Source organism: Pseudochaenichthys georgianus, chromosome 1 (assembly GCF_902827115.2).
Source record: "Pseudochaenichthys georgianus chromosome 1, fPseGeo1.2, whole genome shotgun sequence".
Taxonomy (NCBI): Eukaryota; Metazoa; Chordata; class Actinopteri; order Perciformes; family Channichthyidae; genus Pseudochaenichthys; species Pseudochaenichthys georgianus.
Window position 1 is genome coordinate 16,878,265 of NC_047503.1, and position 26,565 is coordinate 16,904,829.

The following is a 26,565-nucleotide window of genomic DNA, read 5'->3' on the forward strand; positions in this document are numbered from 1 at the left end:
AAGCAATTTGATCAGATATGTAGAGCCTCAATTTTCCTAAATCTTTTCACAACCATTCCTTTATGTGGTGAAAGCCTCAAGCTATGAGGCTTTCATTAATCAGGTTTTGAAACAGGAATCCTACAAATTCTTGTCAGGTTTAAGAGCAAATATGTATTTTCACCAGACCTTTAAGAAAAACACCGCTCTAAAGACATTATTTGGAATTAAGACACAGTTAATAAAACTGGACAACATTTTAGTCAGCAAACTGGCAGCCTTTTATTGCATTCACATGTCTATGCAAAGAATGTGTTGGGATCATGTGTTGTGATGGTGGTCCTCAGGTGTGGCCCAATGTGTTGCTTTTTCTGTGCGAGACAGATCAGGAGCTAGATTTGGACACCAACGTGTTTCCCACATATTCCTCTGTGACAATCACCACCTTGGATTGTGTGGTGCTGCTAGACCCTGAACCACTGGCACTGCTGCAAGGGGAGGAATCACAGAGCTTGCATTAAATATGAGAACAATTCTTCAGTTTACAGACGTTGTTATTTGTGTAAAAGGAAAAGGAAATAATAGTTCTTTGTAGACTACTTACGCGCCCTCTCCGTCCAACAGCCTTCTGTATTCTGCGATCTCCATCTCCAGACGTTGCTTGATGTCGAGCAACATTTGGTATTCTTGGCCCTGGCGTTCCGTGTCAGCACGCATTTGCATTAGCTGTTGCTCCAGCCCCGTCACACAGCTCTGTAGGCTTTGTAACTGCATGGAATACCGTCCCTCTGTCTCAGCTAAAGTGCCTTCAAGTGACCCTTTCTGTAGGTGGAAGTTAAAGAGAGGAGGAAGGGAGAGGAGAAAGAGTGAATTAGTAGTAAAACATTTTGGGTGCATCATATTTTTCATTACATTTAGGTCATTATCATTTACCATGCTGAGTTGGGACTGTAGCTCGATCTCCAGGCCCTGCATTGATCGACGTAGCTCAGTAATTTCTGTCCTTGTTGTTTGGATAACTTCTGTGCTGGCAGCCACCTCCTTGTTCAGTTCCTCCGACTATAACAGACACGGGAGAACCTCAATGCCATGTAGAACTACATATGTGAAAAATGTAACACTCTAAATAAGCAGTAAGAAGTCACTTTGTCAAATATTATCCAGTTTTACCTTTGTTTGGAACCAGGCATCAAGTTCTTTCGCGTTCTTGGCGGCCACAGCCTCATACTGCTCACGGATTTCTGTCATAATGAGGGACAGGTCTGGCTGTTTCCCTGCCTCCACCTCCACGATGATCTGTCCAGTCATCTGGTCTCTCATGAGTGCTAATTCCTGTTGAATAAGAAGAGTTTGGCAAAGTTGTTTGAGTACATTTCAATCTTCATTCTAGCAAATTGAATGAAAGCTCATTCAGATGAACGTCAATCATCCGCTACCTACCTCCTCGTGGTTCTTCTTGAGGAAGATCAGCTCCTCCCTGAGGCCTTCAATCTGCATCTCCAGGTCGGATCTGGCCAGTGTCAGCTCATCCAACAGTCTCTTCAGACCGGCGATGTCAGCCTCCACTGATTGACGCATGGCTAGCTCATTCTCCCACCTGTGAGGCAGCAATACATCAGATATCTGCACCTCGAAAGCAAAATATTCACCATGCACGTATTGCTTCAGTTAAATTACCAAGATTTTCCATCTAACTATGTCCTAGAAAATTCTGTCTCTGAACTTGATACTTACTTGATTCTGAAGTCGTCTGATGCCAGTTTTGCATTGTCAATAGACAGATAGATGCTTCCATTGACACTGGTGGCGTGCTGGATCTGTGTGACGAAGACAGATTTCATTAGACACAATTATTTCTCTCCAAAATCATGAATGTGCTTTGAAACAAGTTCCAATGTACATTTCCAACATATTCATCCAGAGATAATTTACATTGTGACTAACTAAGGAATCAGAAGTCATGTGACATACCTTTCCCTGCAGATCGGCGATGGTGGCCTCAAAAGCTGAGTAGTCTCTGGCAGTGGGGGAGGTCTTACTCTCCAAGAACAGGCGGATCTTGAGCTCCAGGTCAGAGTTGGCCTGCTCAAGTTTTCGCACCTTCTCCAGGTAGGTGGCCAGACGGTCGTTCAGGTTCTGCATGGTAGCTTTCTCATTGGCTGAAACGTCAAAGCCATCTCCACCTCCAGCTCCACCTCCACCTCCCATGCTAAAACCATATCCACCTCCCATGCCAAAACTACCTCCACCTCCACCTCCACCTCCAGCTCCAGCTCCATAACTGCTGCCGCCGCCATAACCCCCGCCGGAAATGGAGATTCTTGATCCTGCGCCACCTGAACCGCTCACACTGGAAGCATATCTCCTGCGCACCCCACCAAATCCTCCACCCAAGCCTCCACCCAAGCCTCCACCCACGCTGCTTTTGACGGAGCTTCTCCCGTAGGTGGAATAACCGCTGCTCATGGTGACGATTGCTCAGGAGATCTGCTTGCCTCAAAGAGAATGACTTGGACTGAGATGCAATGTTCTGCCTCTGTCCCCTTTTTATCCTGCATGCTGCCTCTGGTGTGGGCGGGGGTGTGTAGGAATGAAGGGAGGAGCATTACCTAAAATGGTTGCTCTGCCCCACCTATCACACACACCCTTGAGGTTCATTTTGTCCAACAATATAATAAGGAGAAAGAGGGATTCAACTTAATCTTTCAATTCTTTAAGTTCACTTCTATCCGCAGAACTTATAGTAAACATAATGGATTAATTACTCCATTTGTCCTTTATTATATGTGTTAATGTGCATGAATACATGGCATACATATGAAGCTTAATTTTGTATTCCTACAAAGTATACTGTATATTGTGAAACAGACACACCCGTTACTGTCCGGTTAGTTAATCAGTCAAATCTGGTTGTTGTCATGTCATGTGTCTTTAGTGAAATTTGATTGTTGAGCAACACTGCTATGTTGTCTAAACATGTTATGTTACCAAGGCAACAAGCATTATTATGGACTGTAAAATGGTTCATTGCACTTGACTCTCAGCCAGCACACGTCTTCGCAAACAACCCTCTGTCTTTCCTTGTTATCATGCGTGAAGATTTTAAGTGTTGGTTCTTCTGTTAGTGATAGTTTCAGTTATTCTTCACATCTCAAACCTAACATTTGATGCATTCTCTTTGTGATGCTCAGCAATAGCCTGCAGGGTTGCTAGTTAGAAGTTGTTTTTATGGATGATGTCAGTCGATACCTGGCCATAGTTAAAACCTGGGGGGGGGGAATGTGCCGGAGAGCTCATCACAGATATGCCAACGTGTTCTTTATTTCTCCTGGCACTTTACTTTGGCATGTGCATCATGCCCAAACAAGAACAGGCTCTCCTTTGTGTTCTTCTTTCTATTTAACCACACTCTTTTCTTCAAGTCTTTACAGGCTTTAAAACCTTTCCTTGCAGATTTGAAACATTATAATAAGATTAACCGATGTACTATTTAGAACATTCTGCTTCTGGTTCAATCTTAAAATATGTTTTTAATTCTAACTAGCAAACGTCTGTGCATATCCACAGCCTGGACTGATACATAGCAGAATTTTCTTTACACTGCTGCTGTTCATTTTGACGTTGCAAACTCCTCTCATGCACATGCTAAACGGCTATAAATCGCGTCCAAGATAGTTGAAACCCTTGTGATATATGAGTGAAGATATTTTTCTCTCTCTGGAGATAGCATTTTCACACTCACTCTTCAAACCTTCGTGTGTACACACTGAAATGTTTAGCTCTGCACAGCTTAGTTGCACTTCATTAAGTGTTCAATGCTCTATTTGCAGATCAGAATCAATAAACGTGGTATTGAAATATGGTTTTTGATTTAAAAGGAGATTTTTTTTGAAAATTAAACATTTTAACAGGAAACAAAAAAGCCAAGCAAAGTTCTGCAAAAGTAAAAAAACATGTACAAGTATAGAAAATACCAATAACTTGAAAAAGATGCTGTAAAAAGACAAAAAAAATGGGTCATTAGAACTGTATTACAATTATTTTTGTTATGAATTTGCAGTTTTCTGCTGTGTATCAGCACCAATATTTTTAGCTGAGTACATTTACTAGAATAATGGAGGTAAAAGTTATAATGAATTTACATTTGTCAGTGTTGGAAAAAGTATTCACATCCATTACTCAAGTAAAAGTACAAACAATCAAGTTACTTTGATAAAGTACAAAAGTATTAGGATCAAAAAGCACTTCAAGTAAAAGTACTCACTCTGCACAATGTCAGAAGTATTAAAGTAAAGCATGAATAACATGCTAAATGTACTTAGTATCAGGTAGCAAAAGTAAAAGTATTCGTTATGCAGATTTGATCTTTTCACAGTATTATATTGTCATGGTTATTATATGATATCGTTTTTATACATGTCAAAGCATTTTATTGTAGTTTGTCAATGTGGACAAAATGCCTGAAGTACTGTGGAGACTATACCACATCAGCATGTCATGTGTTTTTGTACAAAGTAATAGTAAGGGTTACAATAAATGTAGAGGAGAAGAAGTATAAAGTAGCAATAAATGGAAAAAGTACCATTCTTTAATAAATGTACTTAGTTATTTCCTCCACTGAATTGTTACCATTTCAATAATTTAGCTTCCAACTACCAGCAGCACCAAAAGGATGGTGTAAAGTTAGTTCAAATCATACAGTGCAAGACGACAAAAGCTGAGCTCTCTGTACTATTGTGCCATCATACATCGCTGTGTTAGAATAACACGAGGGTGTGGCACTGGTGATCCTTAAACAGAGCTCTGTGTTAACAACGAACTGGTTGAGTTAGTTTATGAAAAGGTTACTGTGAATAAGAATCAGGATTGCAAGAGCAATTGTCAAAGACATGTCCAGCACCACAACACTGAAAAACATGTTTCACTGTGAAAACAGGAGGACAGGAGAATGTCTGTCTCCTGACCTAAATCAGACACATTGTGAAATATGATCTAGTAACAGATGACACTGACAGTTTGATAATAGGTTGGCTGCTGTTACGCATCCATATTCCCTCAGGCAGCACACTCAACATTCAAAGTCATCTCAAATATCTCCCAGGCCTCTCACGCTGCTCTGCAGGTTACAGGCAGTTCAGGTAAAGGAAAGGATTCAAGCTATAGATAAGGCTTCAGAACTTCAAATGTTTTAACTGACATTTTCCCTGATTGCACCTGTATCTGGCCAGCATGTTGTTTAGTAAAACATCAAATCAAACTTGCTTGAAAAATTATCCAACATATTTAAATTGCAGTTATTCAGTACGTTTTAAAGAGACCCTTTTATGCTCATTTTCAGGTTTCATAATTGTACCAGTCATACCTAACTTTTTTCAATAATCTACCCCCTTAAAACAGTGTATGCTCTAGGGTGGGGCTGTCCTGTGATAGACATGTTGCTAGAGCGGTAATCCCTTCACAGCGTTCTTTCATGTCATGAAGATTAATAGAAACGTTTTTTTAACTAAATTCTCTTGTGTCAGTTGTTCTTCCCCCCTCTTATGCTACATCTCGTTCCAGAAGAGCAAGACGGCAAAGGCCAAAACTCCCAACTCAAGGCTTCAAAACTGTATTCCACAAAGCAACTGGTGACATCACCATCACTCTGTCCACCGTTTATCCGTTATACCGTCTATGGCTGTAACAAATGAGGGAATTGTGTGACGTTTAGATACTACTGGGACCCCAAAGCAGAGACTGACAAAAATAAAGTTTCAAAAAGTTTAATAGACAAGGTAATCCAAGGCAGGTACTGACGACAGGGAGCTTGGCTGGCCGTAGTAAACCAAAAACAAAGCTGCGGAAAAACGTTTCCGACCAAAACTCAAAAGAACTCCTAAACCAACTACAACAGACTCCAGGCTGCAGAAAGGCACTCCGGACCGCGGGACAGCATGAAAAATACTCTGGCAGAGAAGTGAGGTGAGGGCCAGGCTCTTAAAGAGCAGGTAATCAAGTGAGTGGGGACAGGTGTGCCTCATCTGCAGCCAGGAGTAACCAGCCACGCCCCCCTGTCACACACCAGCCCTGCAGAGACAGAAAGACAGAGTAGTGAGGGGTAAAAGGAGCACACAACAAGTTAAACACAAAAACAACAAAAGCCCCATGCAAAACATAACAAATTGTCCATCGTAAATTGCGCCTGCTTCGAAAAAAAATGCATGCAAATACAAAAAACTAAACATTTTCAATGCCTGCAAAGTTTATTAAAATCCTTATAAAATAACTAAATCATTCGTAGTCTTTACATGTTGCATACTTTGATGAATGTAAAGAAGGTTTGTAACGTAATTGAACTATTGCACTTTAATAACACACATTTTATCTATAATTGAATGAGAATAATTCCTTGAAAAAACAACAGCACTTTTTTCTTCCTGCTGCTCATTATTATCTAGTTCAATCAGGAGAGACGTGATGTATGAAATACATGTTTATTATCGGTCACATTATATAAATGAAACATAATGATGACAGTTTATAACAAGTGAATGAAATGTGTTTTGGCGACTAGGCCCAGGTTTTGTAGGACATCATTCGGGAAGGGAAAGAACCGTTTCCGATGAACCCCCAAAAGAAGTGAAGTATGAAGTACTGAACGTGAAGACATCTTACCTTGTGGGATGCAGTGGAAATCTATGGATGAAAATGAGAGGTTAATACATGTGGGAATTTAGACGTACTGATGCCTCCCAGGCGTCCTTCCTGGCCGTACGGGGCATCCCGGCCGTACGGGCAATAATATTAAACATGAACACAGACCCGGAGGTCACAACCTGACGTGCAGGGTTAAACATGAACACGAACCCGGAGGTCACGACCTGACGTGCAGGGTTAAACATGAACACGAACCCGGAGGTCACGACCTGACGTGCAGGGTTAAACATGAACACGAACCCGGAGGTCACAACCTGACGTGCAGGGTTAAACATGAACACGAACCCGGAGGTCACAACCTGACGTGCAGGGTTAAACATGAACACGGACCCGGAGGTCACGACCTGACGTGCAGGGTTAAACATGAACACGAACCCGGAGGTCACAACCTGACGTGCAGGGTTAAACATGAACACGGACCCGGAGGTCACGACCTGACGTGCAGGGTTAAACATGAACACAGTGACACGTATGCTGACGTGCTATGAAACCACCACCACCAGTATAGGCATAATTACCATTCTTTTAGTGTTTGAGAGACCTTGGATAGCCAGCACGTGCTGATGTCCGGCGAATGTGGGATGTGAAGGCGGAGGAGGACCACCGCCCGAGTTGCAGGGATGAGGGAGAAATGCCTGATTGCAGCAGAGGTGGCTGAGCCTATCTGAACGAAAGCCCTGATATGCTATTAAGACGCCACAACCAGTTATGCATTATTTACCATCGGTAAACTGAAGAGCTCTTAGATTGCAGCACGAGCCGATGTCCGGGCGAAGAGGGAGATGTAAATAAGTAAGCACGAGCTGTTAGCTGGAGTACAGTAATGCATGAATATCATAGCCTGGATTGATGCGAGCCAAGTGAGCAAACCCGAGAATATGAATGAAGTGCAGAATGCATGCAGAAAAGACGTACATTTAGTTAAATGCTGAGACATGACCCACGATATAGTATAGCTTAATAGCAGTTAAGTGCGCCAGGATGAGTCATAGATGCTGATAAACTGATTGAGTGATTAAGATTGTCTTCCATCATCTGAGTGAGGATGGTGGGAGGAAGGGGAGAGCAGATTTAAAGGGGTTAGCAGGTGCGATGATTGGCTAGCCGGGGCGTAATGCCTCTGATCACTTATTGAGATAACGTGTGACGCCCGATGATGTTGTCTTCCTGATTGAACTTACGCTGAGCTACATTTCAATCAGAAGAGACGTGATGTATGAGTACATGTTTATTACCGGGACACATGATATGCGGGAATAGTGATGACGTATTACGATAAGTAACTGTAATGATGTTTTGGCGATTAGGCCCCGGGTTTGCAGGATGATCATTCAGGAGGGAAAGAACCGCTCTGATGAACCCCCAAAAGAAGTGAAGTATGAAGTACGGAGCTGTGAGCAATCCTTACCTTGCGGCTGGCTGCGGAGATCTATGGATGAAAAGAGAGATTAACATGGGGACATGATGAGCGCCGGAATCGCTTCCGGGCTGCGGGGTTAGTCATGTGCGGGACCACTGCCCGAAACGTGCACGCAGGTTTAACATGACGCAGACCCACTGGCCGCAACCTGCGCCCGCAGGGTTAAACCTAAGCGCGGACCTGTGTCGGCAACTTGGCTCGGACCCACGTTCGCGACCTGCACTTGCGGGATTAGCATACGCAGATCCGGAGTCATAGCCTGACAGATCCGGAACCGTAGACACGTATACATGCTGACGTGTTACCACACCAGTTATAGGTATATTTACCATCTTTTAGTGTTTGAGGGACCTTTGGATAGCCAGCACGGCACTGATGTCCGGGCGGATGTAGGATGTGAAGGCAGAGGAGGACCATCGTCCGAGTTGTTGCAGGGATGAGGACGAGACGCCTTGATTAGCAGCGGAGGTAGCTGCGCCTATCCTGAACGAATGCCCAGAGAATAATTGGGGTGATAAGCCGGATCTAATGAGAACTTGCTTTAAGTAATGATTGAACTGGCGTTGAGTTAAGGGAATATCCCCTGAAATAAGAAATAGTGGTGAGAGAGGATTAATGAAAAGGTCTAAGATGCAGAATTTGATCATGGATTTATAAGGGCAGAACGGGGAATCGTTGCGATTTTCGTTTTTTAGCAATATACATGACATGGCCTATTATAGATGTCTCCGGTACCGATAAAAGACCAATACGTTGGAGCTTAACGGCGCGTAAAACACACGTGATGACATCACCAATGAATCGACGACTGAATAAGTTGGCAACTAATTTGGTAATCAATTTTGATCGATTAAGACGATTAGTTGTTGCACCCCTACTGCCGAGGAGATGTTGTTGTAGCAGATTCAGCCGTTGGTGCACCGAGAAACGGAACATTATTATTATTATTTATTTATTTATTTATTTTTGGGGAAGAAAAAAGAGAAAAATACGATCATTTAGTCAATAATCATTAAATTAATATTGGGAGTGAATTCCTAATTAATTTAGTATCTGGTCGTGTCATAACCAGGATAATGTGCAGCGACTTGTCATTAAGGAGAAGAAGCCCTACGAAACACCATTCATTTCAGGTAATATTGTGTTGAAGCTTGAAACTGCGTTAGTTACTGAGCATTGTAATGGGTAGTAATTACCCGAACTGCATTAGTAATGCATTACGTTCTTCGTACGCAAGTAATACGTTACTGCAACTCCATACTGTAACACGTTACACCCAACACTGCCTGGAACTCACCTTAACTAAAGTAGAAATGTATAGTGTTGAATTTCCTGTCGGCTCCCAGACCGTAGTCGTGGAAACGGGGGGGGGGGGGGATTGACTCTCTGTAGCAGAAGCAACATGCTTCGGGTTCAATAACCCATTTTATCGGAAAGACTGGAGAGAGGCGAGCTCTTCTTGGGAGGTCGTTGCATTTATTTAGCTCTTCTGTTTCGCGAGATAGATTCGCAAGATCACAGACCTTCCTTTTTCTGCTGCCTTGTTTACTTCTAGAAAACATGTATCCCGCTCGCTCGCTCTACCATACCCACGCACACATGCACGCGTCACGCCCCTCTCTTAAAGGGGTAGCGATCTCGCTCTGCATGACCCTAATGTCATAACAATATAACGAAACATCTCGTGAATTTGTTGCAACTGCCTTTTGCCAGCGCTACCCTGACGCCTGTTTTAGAGGTGAGGCGCAGGAGGAAGTAACTTCAATGGGATGTAGCTTAACCCCTGCCTGCCTGCCTGCCTGCAGGAGGGGTTGTGGTTGAAGCCAGAATGGGTAAAGCTTCGCCTGCGATGAGGACCCGTTCCGCGTGAAGCCGGAAGCGCCGCATTTGAGCCAGTGATGCCCTCTCGAGAGACTGAAGGCGTGCGTCAATTGTTTGCGTGAAGAAGCCCATTTCCATTAAGCCCGGAGGAACTGGTGCGATAATTAGGCTTGTGAATGGAGGGAAGTGATAGGTTGGCTAAGGAGTGGCGCTCCCTGTCATCCAGTGGAGGGAGCGAGTATTGCCATGACGAGCAATACGGAGTGTTAGGTCTTCCTGTCTGAACTTGCGCTGAGCTTCATGTCAGACTGTACGGAGTGTGAAGCAGGGCATTGTTGCATCTCTGGCCTCAATGTGCGTCCTTGCTGTTATCAACCTGCACTTTAGTTGTAGATGAGTGCGTTGATACAAATTAAGATTCATAATTGTGATATGCAACAAACAGAGAGCACTCTCTGCTCTGACAAAAAATAAAATACTTGTGGTTTAGGTTATGAAAGTGATTTATGTTGCCTGTGGCGGCAGTGCAACGTGTGGCTGTGGTTCTTGCGGTTAGTGTGAATGAAGTGTGCATACTTTTAATTGAAAACTCCTGCAAACTGGTGTATTTTTACTCAAGCTAAACGTAATCTTCAGCTTTATAAGATAGCATTTACACATATTCTAACCCCACTGCAGAACAATTGATTCTGTGCTCTGCAATGGCATGTGTCGGAGTTGTACCAAAAAAACATTTCACTATATCTCTGCGACACATTTACTGTGTCACACACCCCTATCCACTTTTCATGTGAGCGTGAATGAGTTCTCAAAGTGGACCTATTCAAGTCTGAGTACGAAGTGCCTCGCTGACTCAAATACCTGCAGCTTGAGGTGAAATGAGAGCAGTATGCTCCAAATGCGTTGTGGCATGACAAATTGAGCTTTTACCTGGGTGTGTAACTGTCAGTTATGACCCAAGATTAAACAATATCTCCCTTTCTATCTCACGAGATGAGTTACCTCAACATGAGGTGTCTTTTAGCAATGCTATCCACCCTTGTGTTAATAGATTTCAGGCTGAGACTGGTTTCTGCTGCAGCTTGCAAAGCCCTGCAGCAACCACACCCTTTAAAGCTTCCTGCAAATCATACCTAACGCCTATGATTTTCAGATGTACTGCAGAAAGGTCTGGAAATGTACTACCAAGTATTCAAAACTTTGAGCAGATTCACAAATGATATTTATCATTTATAAATATATAAGTAATCCAATTCTTCATTGATTCTCTAAATAACTTAAATGAATTACGAGCCCATGTGCACAAAAGTATGTACTAGATTGCTTGTATGTTGGTATTAATAAAAAATAACTGCAGTGAGTTGAGAGAAAACCTTAATTTCCTCATGTGACGCATGAGATTTCCTGTATTTTCTATTTCTGTGAAACAAATGTGCAGAGTTGATGCAAAAGCAAACAGCTTTCTTTACAATTTGGCATGAACGTGAGGATTTCTTTGATTTAAAACAAGACATTCTGCAGGAGCAAGTTGCAAAGGTAAAACAATGTTACGTAATGTTTTTTGCTGCTGATTTTGTCCTGTGTGTTCATGCAAGTTACTTTGATGCGTAGGGGCTCGACAGTAAGGGAAAGTTAATTCCACTCGCTTAAACTTGATATTTCTCTGCTGCACAGAGCTGTTGAGATAACATAAATCATAAATCAGGGTGCAATTACGTTTAATAACACCGTTGACAAATAGCATCAATGTCTCAATAGAATGTTGCACAAAGCAGTGAACGGAAGGGAGTGTTTAATTCTGAGTCAACATAATTAATACTAAGGGGGAGGTTTTAATGTCTGGTGGAGGCTTGATTCAACTCATCCCAATGAAAATGCTTTTGTTGATTTAGCTGTCCTCACAGAATCAAATCCACACTATACAAAATACACTTTCCATCTCTGCATGTTCTGTGAATTCATATTGATATTAATTGTTCCTACAGTGTCCAACATGGCATCAACATTGTGTTCTGGGGAATAGTATTCATTGTCCTTTGACTTTGAAAATCATTGTGGTTCTAAATGTGTCTTTAAGTATTACAACATTACGCAATCCCAAAAGGTTGTGGAGGACTTCAATTTGAGAGAAAACGACAATGGTGACATCTGGTGGCCATGAGGAAAATTACACTGTCTGGTTTTGTTTTATTTTGATGTATTGTTGTTATTTTATGCCTAATATCCACAAAGGTAAACAAATACAAAGAAACCCTACCTTAAATTGAAACAATAAAACCTTTATTTTTTATTTTAATAGTTATCTTTGCGTGACCTGAAACGTGCTCTACACACGTAGACGTAGTTCATATCTACACACGTGTTATTGGTTTGTCCAAAACGTTTTTCCAAGGAAGAATCAGCATCTCTTTCGAAATTACAATGTGACTATTTTTTTTTTTTTTATATATACTTTATTAATCCCCGTGGGGAAATATGTTCTCTGCATTTGACCCATCCTAGTGTTAGGAGCAGTGTGCTGCCATTTTTGAACGGCGCCCGGGGAGCAGTGTAGGGAACGGTGCCTTGCTCAGGGACACCTCAGTAGCACTTGGTCTTGCCGGGACTTGAACTGGTGACCTTCCAGTTGCCAAGCCAAGTCCCTATCGACTTCGCCACCACCGTCCCCTTACTGAATTGTAATGCACATCTGAGAGTAACAATAAACCTTTTTCATCTTTGCTTTTTAGTCATATTTTGGTGTCATACTTTATGATGGATAGTAACTAATTACACATGTATCAAATACAATTTTGAGGCACTTGTTCTCTAGTTGAGTACGTCTATTTCCTACTACTTTATACTTCCACTCTATTACAAACCATAGGCAAAGGACGTACTTTTTACACAAATACTTTTATTAGATAACTTTGGTGACATTCAAGATTCTGATTTATAATACAGATATAATCAACATAATGAATCATGTATTATGTTTAGGTCAAATTAATTGATCCATTGATGCAATTCATAAGCTACCCAGGAGTAAATATATAAAATAATTCCCTTTTTTTTACCAGCTGAAACAAGTTGGAGTTTCAAGTACTTACTACAACTCTGCTATATAATTGTAATAAAAACGAAACAAAAGAAATGCCATGGTGTCCCTCTTAAACAATAAAATGCTGTTTTACCTAGTATACCCCCATCTAAGTTACACGTTACGAGCTGACTCATTATTCATTAAGAAGCATACCAAATCAAAGTAAGTTTACTGTCAGCAGAGGTGTTACTAAATATCTTCTGTCTCAACCTGCTCACTGGAGGACACCACCTGCCCATCGATGATCTTCTCCACAATGGTCTTTATTCTCCGCTCGACATGGGGTTTGTGCTCTGCAGAGGAGACATAATGCATCATGGGACCAGTGGTAGGAAAAGCATGCAGAGCTTGTACTTGATTGAAATCCTGCATTCAAAATATTTTACGCAAATCAAAGTACCAAAGTATTGGCATCAAAATATACTTAAAGTACCAAAAGTAAAAGTATTCATTATGCAGATTGGTCCATATTAGAATAATATGTTTATGTTCTGATTATAATGATTGATGCATTAATGTGTTAATCAAAGCTGGTAAGTGAAACACATTTGTATGACTTTGAATATTGATGGTTTACTTAAACTATTATTTAAGTATTATAAACTATATTTCACATCATTAATCAAAATCTGCAAAGTAACTAAAGGTACAAAATAAATGTGTTGGATTGAAAGTACACTATTTACCTCTGAATTATGGTGGGGTTGAAGTACAAATTAGAAGAACATTTAAATACTCAAGTAAAGTACTAGTCCCTATGTGCATGGAAATACAGTGCAATACGTCAATGATGTTTGTACAGGATCAGACAGTTAGTTTAGTCATAGTATTATCTGTCTAACAGATCACAATAAATCGATAAATAATACAATGCACTATATCACGTGCCATAAGATATGTAATATAAAAGTCATGGTATAGTATACATATGACATGATGCCCTTGTAAATAATGGGATTCTTACCTTCCACTTGCACAACCTCTTTGATAACATAGGCCCTATGGAGAAAAAGACGTCACTTTAAAACATATTTTATTCATTCAATTGTATTCTTCTACTTTCACTTTATAGAAATGAACCCCTCACTTTCTCTCCTGAATGAACGTCCTCTCGCGCGTCTCTCCGTCCATCAGCCTCCTGTACTCAGCGATCTCCATCTCCAGCCTCATCTTGATGTCCAGCAGGATCCTGTACTCGATCTGCTGCTGATCGATGGAGAGCTGCAGCCCCTGCAGTTCCACCTGCAGCGTGTTGATGCTGAGCTGCAGCTGGCTGAGCTGGCTGTTGAACCGCACATTGGACTCCTCCAAAGTCCTCTGTCTGCACTGAATCTTCAGGGCGGAGGGGAACGGTGTTAGGAAAGCGGAGAGTGTGTTTTAAAAAAATGCCCTTACTTCAAATAATTAAGTTCTAGTTACATTAAAATACTAATTTAAATCTGTACCCAATCAAATGCATGCACAGATTCCTGGTAAACCACATGGGGGCAGTATTTGTAGTTTAACCTCCTGATACTTGTGCCAAAAGATACAATAGTTACTAAGGGAAAACTCTCCTGAGCGAGGGTCAGTAAAACCATGCCTGTAAGTCAGGGGTGTCCAAACTACGGCCCGGGGGCCAAATGCGGCCCATTTTGAATCGGCCTTCAGCAAATTCAAAAAGTATAATGAAATATGGCCCACAAATTAGTCGTGTGCTTGTTTTATATTGTACTTCTTAAATATATTACGTAAACAGATATTAGTATGCATGTGTTGATGAACCCAGTTTTCAAATAAAAAGAAAACATTTCTATACAAATCTAAGTTGATAAGAGAAAAGCCCAATAACTTATTTACATAACCAGCTTGAAATATACCCATCATATTTCCTCTTGATAACCAATCTGAGGTTTCAGTTTTAAGAAATGAGCATAACAAAATAAATGAAACCCTATAGAGGGCTGAGATGTAGGCTGTTTTTTCAAGTAACAAGCATAATTTACCTCCATTTCATTGATTTTGATAACTTATAACTTAACTTATGAGGCAATATACCTCACCTCTAGTGAGTAGCCTAGCTCGTTGTATATTTTTCTGTGTGTGGCCCTCAGTGAAAAAAGTTTGGACACCCCTGCAGTATTACAAATCCATTGTGTAGTGGTAAGAAGTCTGGTGAGTCTTTAAACGCATATTCTGTTATGTCAGACTTCAGACTTCTTTCATCATATTTGATTGTCCATACCTTTTCAACAGCATGTCACCATTTTGCATTCCCAAGTCTTGGCACTTAAGTCCTAAACTGTCAGTGGCGAGGCTTTAACAATGAAATGTGCGCTTCTGACCAATTTCCACCTGATTTGTTTTTATACTAAAATTATTTTTCTGTTAACCACTGATTTTTGTACATACCCACCCGTTTTCTTTGGTATCGTTTTTCCAAAATGTAGTACCGTTAATTTAGTTCTCGTTTTCAAAGTGTATCTGTTTAATTAAATATCAACTTGCTACCCACTTTTTAGGGTTAGGGTTAGTGTTAGGCTCAATCAAACGGTTTCTATGTTACTAGTTACTGTTCAAGTCCAAGGTCTAGTCAAGTCCATTTCGTCGAGTTGAGTCACAAATCATCATATTTGTGATTCGAGTCTGACCCGCGTCCAGGTCATGTGACTTGACTCCTCCCCTCCGGTTTCCGCACAAGATTGTTTTGTGTCTAAATCCCATTCATCCAGACTGCAGAAGCCTTTGCCTTACTTCAGAAACATTGACATACAGTATAACTTTGCACAGAACCCCATCACTAACGTTGGCATGTGAATGTGGTTTTAAGATAGACTTGAGAAAAAAGTGAACCTACCCTTTAATCTCAGTGTGATCAGCAAACCCTGTGCACAGTGAAAAGGAGCGTTTGCATTCAGTGGGTCGGCTACATCTTACCTCTGTGAGGATTGCGTCCCGACTTATCTCCAAATTCTGGTAGGTCCTCCTCAGCTCTGACAGCTCTGTGTAAAATTTATTCACGTCTGTGGTAGATACTAAGATTCTCACATTGAATTCCTCCACCTATTTACACACAAACACAAACATATACAGAGATGGTAGAAGGGCTCAGATCTTCAAACTACAAAAGTCAAACTACAAAATACTCAGTTACAAGTAAAAGTCCTGCAATCAAAATGTTACTCAAGTAAAAGTAGAAAAGTATTGGACTCAAAATATACTTAAAGTACCAAAAGTTTAAGTATCATTCTGCAGATTGGTCCATTTCAGAATAATATATATGATATTTTTTATAATGATTGATCATTAAAGTGTTCTCAAGCTGGTAAAGGTGCAGCTAGTTTGAATGACTTTGTATACTGCAGGGTAGCTTGTGAATTTATTCCAGGTGGAACTAAAGTCTGATTTAACACTTGATTATATTTGACATCATTAATCCAAATCTGTCAAGTAATTAAATACATTAAATACATTTACCTCTGAATTGAAGCAGGGTAGAAGTACAAAGTAGCAAACAATGTAAATACTAGTACAAATCATACTAAAAAACCTACTTGAGTAAATGTATTTAGTTACTTTACACCACTGCACATATACACAATAAATCCCATGACATTGCCACCTTTTATCATCACTATTTGTATTGCTCTCCTCTCTCACCTTAGCTTGGAACCATGTCTCCACCTCCTGCTTGTTGTTCACCATCAGGGCTTCGTACTCCTCCCTGGTTTCCTTCAGCTCCTTCTCTATGTCTTTAGAGTCTGGACAGTCCACCCTCACATCCACCGTGCCGCCCCGCTGGTTCCTTATCACCTGCAAGTCCTGCAACATGCACATATTTGTATTATCTCCTGCCCTTAGACAGGATCAAACGGCTTTATTGTCATATGTGTAGATATACAATGAACAACTTAAGTCACAGGCTCCTCCAACAATGCAACAAGACATAAAACAAAACATTAAAAATAGTGCAAGAAGAAACAGAGTAGAAACAAAATACTGTTAATGTTGAAAGCCTTATGTGCAAGTAATGCAGGAGAAGTTAAGTATATACAAGTCAAATATAATAAGATGAGCTAAAAATAGAAAGAGTGCATATTACTCCTGTTTGATCTGCACTACGTGGCTGCCAGTGTCTTTCAGAATTGATTTTAAAAAATATGTTACTGGTTATTAAACCTCTTAAGGTTTGGCACCCACGAATCTCACCGAGGCACTCTTGTTTTATGTCCCTGGACGAGCCCTGACGTCCTCTTCTAAATATCCCTAAATGCCCCCAAAATAAAATGGGTGAGGCCGCTTTTATCCACTGCGCTCCCATACTGTGGTACATTGTGACGTTTTTATTACTCTTATCTTTATCTTTTTTTAACCTAAATGTTTGCTTTATTTTATAGGGTTTCATATTGTTGCACCGGTTCACTGAGTCTTGTGTCTTATCTTTCTGAGAGGAATCATTATTTATTGTATTTTTATTATCATACCTTTTACCTCCTTGTGTCTCTTAACCTGATAAAATGTTATATTTTGTTACTATGCTACATGTATCTGTAAAGGTCTTAACATCTGATCTGAGGGGAACTTCTTGTTGTTTATTTTTAACTTGTTATAGGAGTAAATAAATCACACACTGATGGAACATCACTATATTGTAATTATTTATATAGGCTTTTTCTGTCAAAGATGTCCGGGGTCGGTCAGGGGGTACTTGGCTGAGAAAATGTTTCAAAGGGGGTACATTACTGAAAAAAGTTTGAGAAGCATCCTTGGTTTGGGGGAAATTTCGAGGCTGCACATGGGTAGACTTCACGCCCTTAAAATCCCCACAATGCTTTGCGCACGGACCAATTTCCCCAAATCTGTGGCGGAAAATGTAAGGCGGGGACTCTCATATGACGCACAGGTGTTTTCGTTTTACGAATGCCAGGAAGGATTCTTGCCTCGCTTCTGAAGGAAGTGACTCGGAAGACATGTGCTACCAAGCAAGCGTACTCGCGATTGAGAAACACCCAGAGGATCTGATTGGCTCTCACCTCCTGGTGACTGCTCCTCATGTACACCAGCTCCTCTTTCATATCCTCCATATTCAGCTCCAATTCGCTGATGGAGAGGGTCAGGCTGTCCCGGACCCCTTTGAGACGAATCACATCAGCCTGCACCATCGAATGCATGTTCAACTCTATATCATACCTGCAGAACGAAGCCATGTGTAGTTCACAAATGAAATGAATTAAAGAAAAACAATTATGCCATAAGGGTGCATAGAGCGACCAAGGAGGGCACACCTACTTTACTTGAAAGTCTTCTGCAGCCAGTTTAGCATTGTCAATCTGCAGTATGATGCGTTGGTTGTCTAAATATTTATTCAAGATCTAAGTGGGAGAAAAGGTTTCTGTAGCATTATTCCATTCATATTACACCCTTCACTTTAGCACTCATCAGTACAATTATGCATCATCTTTGTGCAGTTGAAGACACCAAAACATGACAGCATGTAGTACAATCACTGAACAACTGTTTTTATTTTATTATTGAATAGTAGTTTTTTCAATAATGTTTTTTTGCGATGATGTGCTACAGTACCTGAGCTCGGACATCAGTGATGATGGCGAAGAACTTTGAAAAGTCATTGGAGTGAGAAGGACTTCTCTTCTCTAAGAAATCTCTGATCTGCAGCTCCAGTCTTCTGTTGGCCGACTCCAGGGAGTGCACCTGAACACAACCACAGGGTGACGTCAAACAGTCTCCATACTGTAGCTAACTCTCTCTGCATCAGCTGACAGATGACAGAGGCATCCATTCATAACATACTTAAGTCCTGGCTCCAAAGGTATGTCTTGCGCCGAGAAGCAATACTTTTTTAAACAATGTATTCTTGTTAAGATTAGTACTAACTAAATGCCAACATATTAATGGGAAAAAGGTAATGGTATTCTTTACTAAAAGTGAAAATAATTTCTTCAGAAGGCAGTGGTGTAAAGTAACTAAGCACATTTGCTCAAGTACCAACTTAAGTACAAATGTTGAGATACTTGTACTTTAGTATTGTATTTCACTATGTTGCTACTTTGTACTTCTTCTACTCCACTACAAATCAGAGGTAAATCATGTACTTTTACTCCTCTACATGTATTTAATACCTTTAGTTACTTTACAGATTTGGAGTAACTCTTAAATCAGACTTTAGTCACACCTGGAGTAAATTCACAAGCTACCCTGCAGTATACAAAGTCATTCAAACGAGCTGCACCTTTACCAGCTGTGACAACACTTTAATGATCAATAAATATGATCAAAACACAACATATATATTATTCTGAAATAATCTGCATAATGAGTACTTTTACTTTTGGTACTTTAAGTATATTTTGATGCCAATACTTTTGTACTTTTACTTGAGTAATATATTGAATGCAGGACTTTTACTTGTAACAGAGTATTCCTACACTCTGGTACTTCTACTTTTACTCAAGATCTGAGTACTTCTCCCACCTCTGGTTATACGTGTTTTAATGTTGTAGCTGGTCATCAAACTTTTTTGAGGTAAGGATATAATTTACAATGTTTTCTAACTATTAAAAGTATTTAACATCATAATCTGCAAAGTAACTCTAAAGCAAAGTAAGTACGTAGAACCATATTAGCCTCTAAAATACAGTTGCATGCACGTAGAAAAGTGACATCAATGTGAAAAACTCAGTCCAAACTGATGTAATTAAGTACACTCAGCACTTAACTGAATTCATTTGTTTCTGACCATTGTTTTAGGACCGAATTGAAACATTGTGAACCCCTCCTTTAAAGTTTGGCATTTGTGCGTGTCTCTGAAGGTGCTTCAAAGTAAGAAATCATCTATGTAAGGACGAACATATAATGCATTTTAAGGGGCAAATTAATGGGTATACGCAAATTAATAAAAAATATTCTATCACAGTGAAGGTTCTAGAACAATACAGAGGATTCTGCATACATTTTTAGTTATCATCATGATCATCATGATCAAAGTCCTGCATTCAATATATTACTGCAAGCGTCTTTGAGTTTCCTGAAAAGCGCTATACAAGTCTCATGTATCATCATCATCATCATCATCATCATCATCATCATCATCATCATCATCATCATCATCATCATCATCATCATCATCATCATCATCATCATCATCATCACGGCTCACCTGCTGCAGGTAGGATTCCAGGCGGTCGTTGAGGTTCTGCATGGTCACCTTCTCATTGAAGATCACTGCGCTTTCACTGAAAGGGTTGTGTGACCCGGAGGTATAGAAGGACTGGGAGATGCGGGTCCCGGAGCCCCCGGCCCCCCCATACACACTGGGAGAGCGGCTCTGCATCAGGGGCCCGCTGGTGGGGAGGAGGAAGCACTGGAAGCCTCCGACCGACTTCTGCATGCCTCCTCTCTGGCTCAGGGAGCTGCTGGTCAAGCTGCGGGCGCTGTAGCTCTGGCGGCTGCTCTGGCGGCTGAATGAGACAGACATGTTGGAGGTGACCTGGAGGTGATGAGCAGAGCTAGAGAGTTTCCAAGGAGTACCTGAGTCTGCGACAAGTGGGCTTTTTATAGAGAGGAGGAGAGAGGAACCAGATTGAACCCATGCCAACAATGTGTGGTATGCTGACGACTTGTGTTTTCAAACCTGTCGAGCATTAGCAACGCTCTTTAGGCGACAGGTTGAACATCTAGTTAGGCGGCTTAATGGTTAATGATACCGTGCCCGCAGCCTGGTATGTAGATAACCATTTGTTTTCCTTCGGTGTCAGTCATACTTTGGCTGAAGCTCAGGTATTTCAGTGTGTGCACAGCTTTAATAATTAAATAAAAATAATACTTTTGTCACTAGCCTATACTCAGTGCTTTGAAAGGGATTTCCTTTCCCTGTAGTTTGATATATTGGCTTTTGTGCATGTAAGTGGTCTGCAAAGACTACAATTCCAAAGTTTCTCTACCACAACCCCCCCCCTGCCTGAAATGCTTCCATTGGAGTCCTTTGTTAACTTCTGTAACATAATAAGCACTTTAGACAGAAGGTGAAAAGAGGTGCAGCATTAAAGCATGTAACATTCATTCAAGTACATTTCTAGCATAATAAATAAATACAATAATAAGAATAATACAATAATGCCACATATGTCAAAAATATTATTAATACACTAATGGGACAGTATGGCAAACAAAGAAATAACAAAACATAAAAATATTTAAAATAAAAACAAAGTTATATATATATGTAGAAAATGTCATAATATATTATGTTTTAAAAGTAAATTCATAGTATAGTATGTCGTTAAACAGTCAAAGTAAAAACCAGAAGACTTATTTCCACTGTGGTCCTAAAATAACAGCACAAGATGAAACAACACGACCACAGCGCAGACACTACATGATATACATATATATATATATATATATAAATAGCAGATAGCAGAGATGAGAATTAAATTAACTGCATGGTACTTTGTAAACAGGTCTTTAAGGTCACTTTTAATGTGCTAATACTGTGTTGGTGAGCCCAGAGCACAGCGGAGCTTGGTGATGATGCATGGTGTCATAACATCCACCTGCACCACCATATGACGCATCCTCACCTCAACCTGAGAGAGAGTTGGCAGGGACGCCAAGACTTTAGTCACACATAGTTTTGAATATAATTGCTTTCTGTTTTATTTTGAACATTATTATTAATCCTTGCTAAGAAGTAAAGCGAGTGGAACGGGAACTCAATTACCCAATTACCCAATCACACACCCACACACACACACACACACACACACACACACACACACACACACACACACACACACACACACACACACACACACACACACACACACACACACACACACACACACACACACACACACACACACACACACACCTTTTTCATAGGAAGCTTATTCACCATTTAGTCAGAGTAAAATGTGTCTAAATCAGACAGCAGATCGGTGACAGCAGATATGTGTGGCCTTCACTCACTTCCAGATTTAAGGCCATTAAAAGTCCACCATCACAGATATAAGCTATTGGTTAAATGTGTATTTAGTATCATAATCCAAGGCTTTCCAAGAGTTCGTTTTTATGTGTTTCAACGTGAAGCCTTAAAATAATTAAACTGAATTCAGCAAGTTATAAGCTCAGGGTATTATCATTTATAGTTAATTTGCATGTTAAAATGTTTTTCTTACAATCTCAGTAAACCAATATCCCTTCTTTTCAACTGAGTCAGGAGAAAGAAATATACAAATACAAAACTTTTGTCAAATGCTGTGATTGTTCATCTTTTGGGATATGATCAGAACCGAGAACGTAGAGAGATGAGCACCTATAGCAGCACAAATGATGAAGACATGTTTGTTTAAAATCACTATTACACAACCATGTCTTTTTTATTTTGTAGTAAAAGACTCATCAAAACCAGCCAGCCTTCCAAAGTGAAGCAGCTTCAAATTCCATGTGTGAAAATGAACAAAAGCAGCTACTGAGGATCTGCTGCAGCCTGGTCTGATAACGTGGGTACGTTGTCCACAGTGTGTGTTCATCAGATCTCAGTCATAGGTGTGTGTAACCTCAGATTATCTATTCACCTGAGAATTAGGAATATTGCAGCGGTCACAAAAGGTTCACAAATATCACTCCAACATCCTGCTGGATGTCTTTGGGCCAAGGTAACTGCTCAGATGTACTCACCAGCTAACACATCCCTGATGTATTGTCTGCAGGTGAACATATGCATGCAGATTCTCAACTTTCCATTGTGTTGCTATCACTTGTACTCATAAATCAGATCAGGTCATAAAACAGCTTATGCTTTCACTGCCTGGTAGAAGATATTGTAAAGCAGTGTCTTTTATATTTCCTGCTTTTCTCAACACAACACATGCTGTCAGTGGCAACTGGACACACAACCACTAAGCCACTTGTAGAAAATCTATACAGCATGTTAACAGGCTCCTTAGTATTTTTACTAAAAGGGTGGAGCGGACGTCACCTGGAAAGTTTGAGGGTTTCATAACATCCACCTGCACCATCAGCCTGAGAAATAATTTGCAGACGCCAAGATGTTATTCACCCACCAGAACTAGTTTTGAATATAATTTCTTTCTGTTTTATTTTGAACGTTATTATGAATTCCCCTTCTGAGAAGCAAAGGGAGTAGCATGTGAACTCAACAACCAAAACACACACATACACACACACACACACACACACACACACACACACACACACACACACACACACACACACACACACACACACACACAGAGCCACACCTTTTCATTGGAAGCTAATTTAACATTTAGTCAGAGTAAAATGTTATCAACACCAAACTGTAGAAAATATGTGAATCCGCTGCACCACACCCTTCAGGGGAAAGTGACAGCAGGCTTTGCACGCAAATATGTGTGGCCTTAATCACATACAGATTTAAGGCCATTATTACAGATATACGCAGGGTTGGGAGGGTTACTTTGTAAATGTAATCAGTTACTGATTACTGATTACATGGCTCTGAAAGTAATCCGAATACAGTTACAGTTACGTGTCTTTAAAAAGTAACGTAATCAGATTACTTTTAGATTACTTTTGGATTACTTTCTTTTTCCTGGGTATGTTTTGGTGAACAGGAGACACAAAAAGCAAAAGGAAACTGAACGTGTTTTACTGTTTTAATGGCTTATCAAGAGCACAACTGAAACATCACATCTGAAACGATGTAACAACATAATACACTTTTTGGGGATGCAGCTTGGGATGTGAGGAGTGAGGGACACGGCTTAGAACGGGCGTGTCGCCTTCTGTCCTGCCAGTGTTGGGAGGACATTAATTATTATTAGAATATTGCAGCGGTCACAAAAGGTTCACACATATCACTCCAACATCCTGCTGGATGTCTTTGGGCCAAGGTAACTGCTCAGATGTACTCACCAGCTAACACATCCCTGATGTATTGTCTGCAGGTGAACATATGCATGCAGATTCTCAACTTTCCATTGTGTTGCTATCACTTGTACTCATAAATCAGATCAGGTCATAAAACAGCTTATGCTCTCACTGCCTGGTAGAAGATATTGTAAAGCAGTGTCTTTTATATTTCCTGCTTTTCTCAACACAACACATGCTGTCAGTGGCAACTGGACACACAACCACTAAGCCACTTGTAGAAAATCTATACAGCATGTTAACAGGCTCCTTAGTATTTTTACTAAAAGGGTGGAGCGGACGTCACCTGGAAAGTCCAGGCCACAATGTTACATGGTGAAGAATCACCTCCAACCAGTCATTAAATATATATATAAAATATATTTTAATGGATTTTTGGTAAGAGGCCTAAAATAAGTTATGTTGCTAAATGAAGTCCAAGAGATTTAACATTTAGTTCTACTACATGAAATAGGTTACATTTCTCCACTCATGAAGGTTTTACGTGTCTTAAAAATGGCAGTTGCTAACAGGTAACTAAATTAGACTATTTTATGTAATCGCACAAGTGTGTGCAACCCTAAGTGTGTCATTAGCTTATAGGTGGTGGCGTTAACCTAGTGACCGTCCTATTGCTAGTTTATTACTTTAGCGGATTGCATTTTAAATACAACACAAGTTCTGATAATTTGTTCTGATTATCTTGCTCAACAAAACAGGTTTAAAAAGTTGTTGGCCACCAATCTTATTTTCTGCAATAATCCAAAACCCCATGGAAAATAGCCATTGGGGTTTAGTAAACAGAACAAAGGTTATGCTAACTTCTGAGTTGGCTAACAACATGTGCCTCACTTTGTGTTGTGTTTGGGTTCAAATCAAGTAAACTATACTGCATTGAAATGGAAATGATCAAATGTCTAGTGAATGTGAATAGTTTGACTCGTAGCCTACTAACCGCTAAGAGGAAGCTAGTTTTCAGTGGCTACACAGATACATTAGCTCCTCTGACTGGCTCACAAAAAGCTCTAAAGTAGTATTGGATTTCTTATGTTAACACATTAACTGATTGTATTGTTACTGCAGTGTAAAACAGGCATTTCTAGGTTAGTGAGAAGCATAGTAATAGATTTGTGGATGTAGTGGTCCATCACTTCCCTTACGCATATCCTCCCGGTGCTTCCGTCTACCAATCGATGACTGTTATCTGTCTTTGATGTTATCACTCGCACTAACATTTTAGTATAAAAAGGGCCGATCTGCTCGGTGTGCACCAGAAGCATCGCACTTGTTGGATTCTGTTTTGCACCATTTGTTTATACACCCTTCAAAGGAAGCAGGTAACTACTCTTTCATTCCATATGTCATCTTTTTAGATTTGGGGTGTTTATTAGTCTGTAGATTTCTTACAAATTAACAAATAGTTACCATTAGATAAAGTCATCTGCTATTATTTAACATAACATTATATATACTGTATATATATAATAATATTTTAAACATATAGATAATTAGTAATTCAAAATAAACGTCCTTCTTTAAGTGAACAACATACAATCTAGAATGTGTTCTCCTACTGTGAGTCAGACATCTCCACTTCAGTAGCACAAAATGTTGCTAGTTTCATTTCTTTCTATATTTTGTAAGTTGTTAGTGAGGGTTAAGCTGGTAAATAATGTATAGCCTGATTTAAAGCGCATTTTATCTAAAAAATAACAACATGGCAATCTTTTTTTTAAAAGCTTTTGATGTTATTTTCTGATAAATGGAGTGAAGATATATTCAAAATCCTCTTTGTCATAACCTTTGAATTGCACATGTCAACTAAATGAAACAAGCATTTTGAACTCAGTACATCCAATGTTCAGATTTCTATTTTGGCGATGATAACATAGCACATCATTATTTAATAAAATAGAGCCTCGTTTGCAGTTCAGGAAACTTGATCAACCAAAAATGTTCATCCTAATTTTAGAAATCAACTGAGGAGCCTTCTCGCATATAACTTTTTGTATATGTTTATCCAATTCACCTTTATGTCACCCTTCAAGTAAATCACTTTTCTCTTTCTGTACACAGTCATGTCAGGGAAAGTCATCGTGGTGTTTGCACTGTTGATGGCTCTGCTGGTATCATCCGGAGAGGCCAGAGAGGCTGGTCTCCTGCAGCAGCTGCTGGCAAAGAGAGACCCGGCCGGCAGACAGGAGACGGCGCCGCAGGCCCCCCCTGCACGGCCGGAGAGAAGGGCACACCTATCAGAGGACGATAGGGAGATTATGACAAAACAAATAATGCAGGCAATTTCAGGTATGCTGGGCGTGAGTGTTCCTCTGATTGTTTGATTGTATAAATGAGTGGGCAGGGATCCAAAGAGATGCTCTGATGCGTGTACTGAAGCCTTGTGTGTGGTTCATGTAGGAATGGTTTGTTCACAGAGATGAACTCTGAGTGCACGTCGGACCGGGACTACCAGGGCTGGGTGGACTTCGGACGCCGGGACGCAGAATGAGACACGCCGACAGCGACCCGACAACTCAGACTCACCTGCTCTTTGTTCACATTTTCTATAAAAGTCAATGTTCTGCTTTCACTGCAACTTTATAAATAAAAACATTTTGCTGAATAATCAGTCTTCTTCACTGCTACGTTGTAAAAGAGA

The 26,565-nt window shown here is 40.3% G+C and overlaps 3 protein-coding genes across 4 annotated transcripts; 1 reads left to right on the forward strand and 2 right to left on the reverse strand.

Moving 5' to 3' along the window:
• Window positions 1–247: 247 nt before the first annotated feature.
• On the reverse strand, window positions 248–2,560 carry LOC117457588 (keratin, type I cytoskeletal 13-like). Its single transcript, XM_034097780.2, has 7 exons — window positions 1,951–2,560; window positions 1,714–1,796; window positions 1,420–1,576; window positions 1,150–1,311; window positions 913–1,038; window positions 584–801; window positions 248–467 (listed from the first exon to the last, which is right to left on the reverse strand). The coding sequence occupies exons 1-7, from the start codon at window positions 2,443–2,445 to the stop codon at window positions 365–367; spliced, it is 1,344 nt and encodes a 447-aa protein (XP_033953671.1). The 5' UTR covers window positions 2,446–2,560; the 3' UTR covers window positions 248–364.
• Window positions 2,561–12,831: 10,271 nt separating this feature from the next.
• On the reverse strand, window positions 12,832–20,715 carry LOC117457499 (keratin, type I cytoskeletal 19-like). The gene is made up of 9 exons (XM_034097672.2): window positions 20,155–20,715; window positions 18,561–18,689; window positions 18,267–18,349; window positions 18,011–18,167; window positions 16,638–16,799; window positions 15,915–16,040; window positions 14,086–14,330; window positions 13,963–13,997; window positions 12,832–13,291 (listed from the first exon to the last, which is right to left on the reverse strand). The coding sequence occupies exons 1-9, from the start codon at window positions 20,470–20,472 to the stop codon at window positions 13,188–13,190; spliced, it is 1,359 nt and encodes a 452-aa protein (XP_033953563.1). The 5' UTR covers window positions 20,473–20,715; the 3' UTR covers window positions 12,832–13,187.
• On the forward strand, window positions 18,698–26,486 carry LOC117457665 (cholecystokinin). Of its 2 annotated transcripts, none has more exons than XM_034097973.2 (3): window positions 18,698–18,807; window positions 25,986–26,213; window positions 26,342–26,486. In XM_034097973.2, the coding sequence occupies exons 2-3, from the start codon at window positions 25,988–25,990 to the stop codon at window positions 26,413–26,415; spliced, it is 300 nt and encodes a 99-aa protein (XP_033953864.1). In that variant the 5' UTR covers window positions 18,698–18,807; window positions 25,986–25,987; the 3' UTR covers window positions 26,416–26,486. The 2 variants fall into 2 exon arrangements, with proteins under 2 accessions (XP_033953864.1, XP_033953786.1); XM_034097895.1 differs by lacking the exon at window positions 18,698–18,807 and adding an exon at window positions 25,163–25,246.
• Window positions 26,487–26,565: the final 79 nt, after the last annotated feature.

Excerpts from the sequence above, each read along its gene's own strand:
- LOC117457665 (XM_034097973.2), top strand. The coding sequence starts at position 25,988 with ATGTCAGGGAAAGTCATCGTGGTGTTTGCACTGTTGATGGCTCTGCTG. Across the intron at positions 26,214-26,341 it reads AATAATGCAGGCAATTTCAG|AGATGAACTCTGAGTGCACG; the intron begins GTATGCTGGGCG and ends GTTTGTTCACAG.
- LOC117457588 (XM_034097780.2), bottom strand. The coding sequence starts at position 2,445 with ATGAGCAGCGGTTATTCCACCTACGGGAGAAGCTCCGTCAAAAGCAGC. Across the intron at positions 1,797-1,950 it reads TCGCCGATCTGCAGGGAAAG|ATCCAGCACGCCACCAGTGT; the intron begins GTATGTCACATG and ends TTCGTCACACAG. Across the intron at positions 468-583 it reads CTGTTGGACGGAGAGGGCGC|CAGTGCCAGTGGTTCAGGGT; the intron begins GTAAGTAGTCTA and ends CTCCCCTTGCAG.
- LOC117457499 (XM_034097672.2), bottom strand. The coding sequence starts at position 20,472 with ATGTCTGTCTCATTCAGCCGCCAGAGCAGCCGCCAGAGCTACAGCGCC. Across the intron at positions 18,168-18,266 it reads GCAGAAGACTTTCAAGTAAA|GTATGATATAGAGTTGAACA; the intron begins GTAGGTGTGCCC and ends TTCGTTCTGCAG. Across the intron at positions 13,998-14,085 it reads ACGTTCATTCAGGAGAGAAA|GGCCTATGTTATCAAAGAGG; the intron begins GTGAGGGGTTCA and ends TTTTCTCCATAG.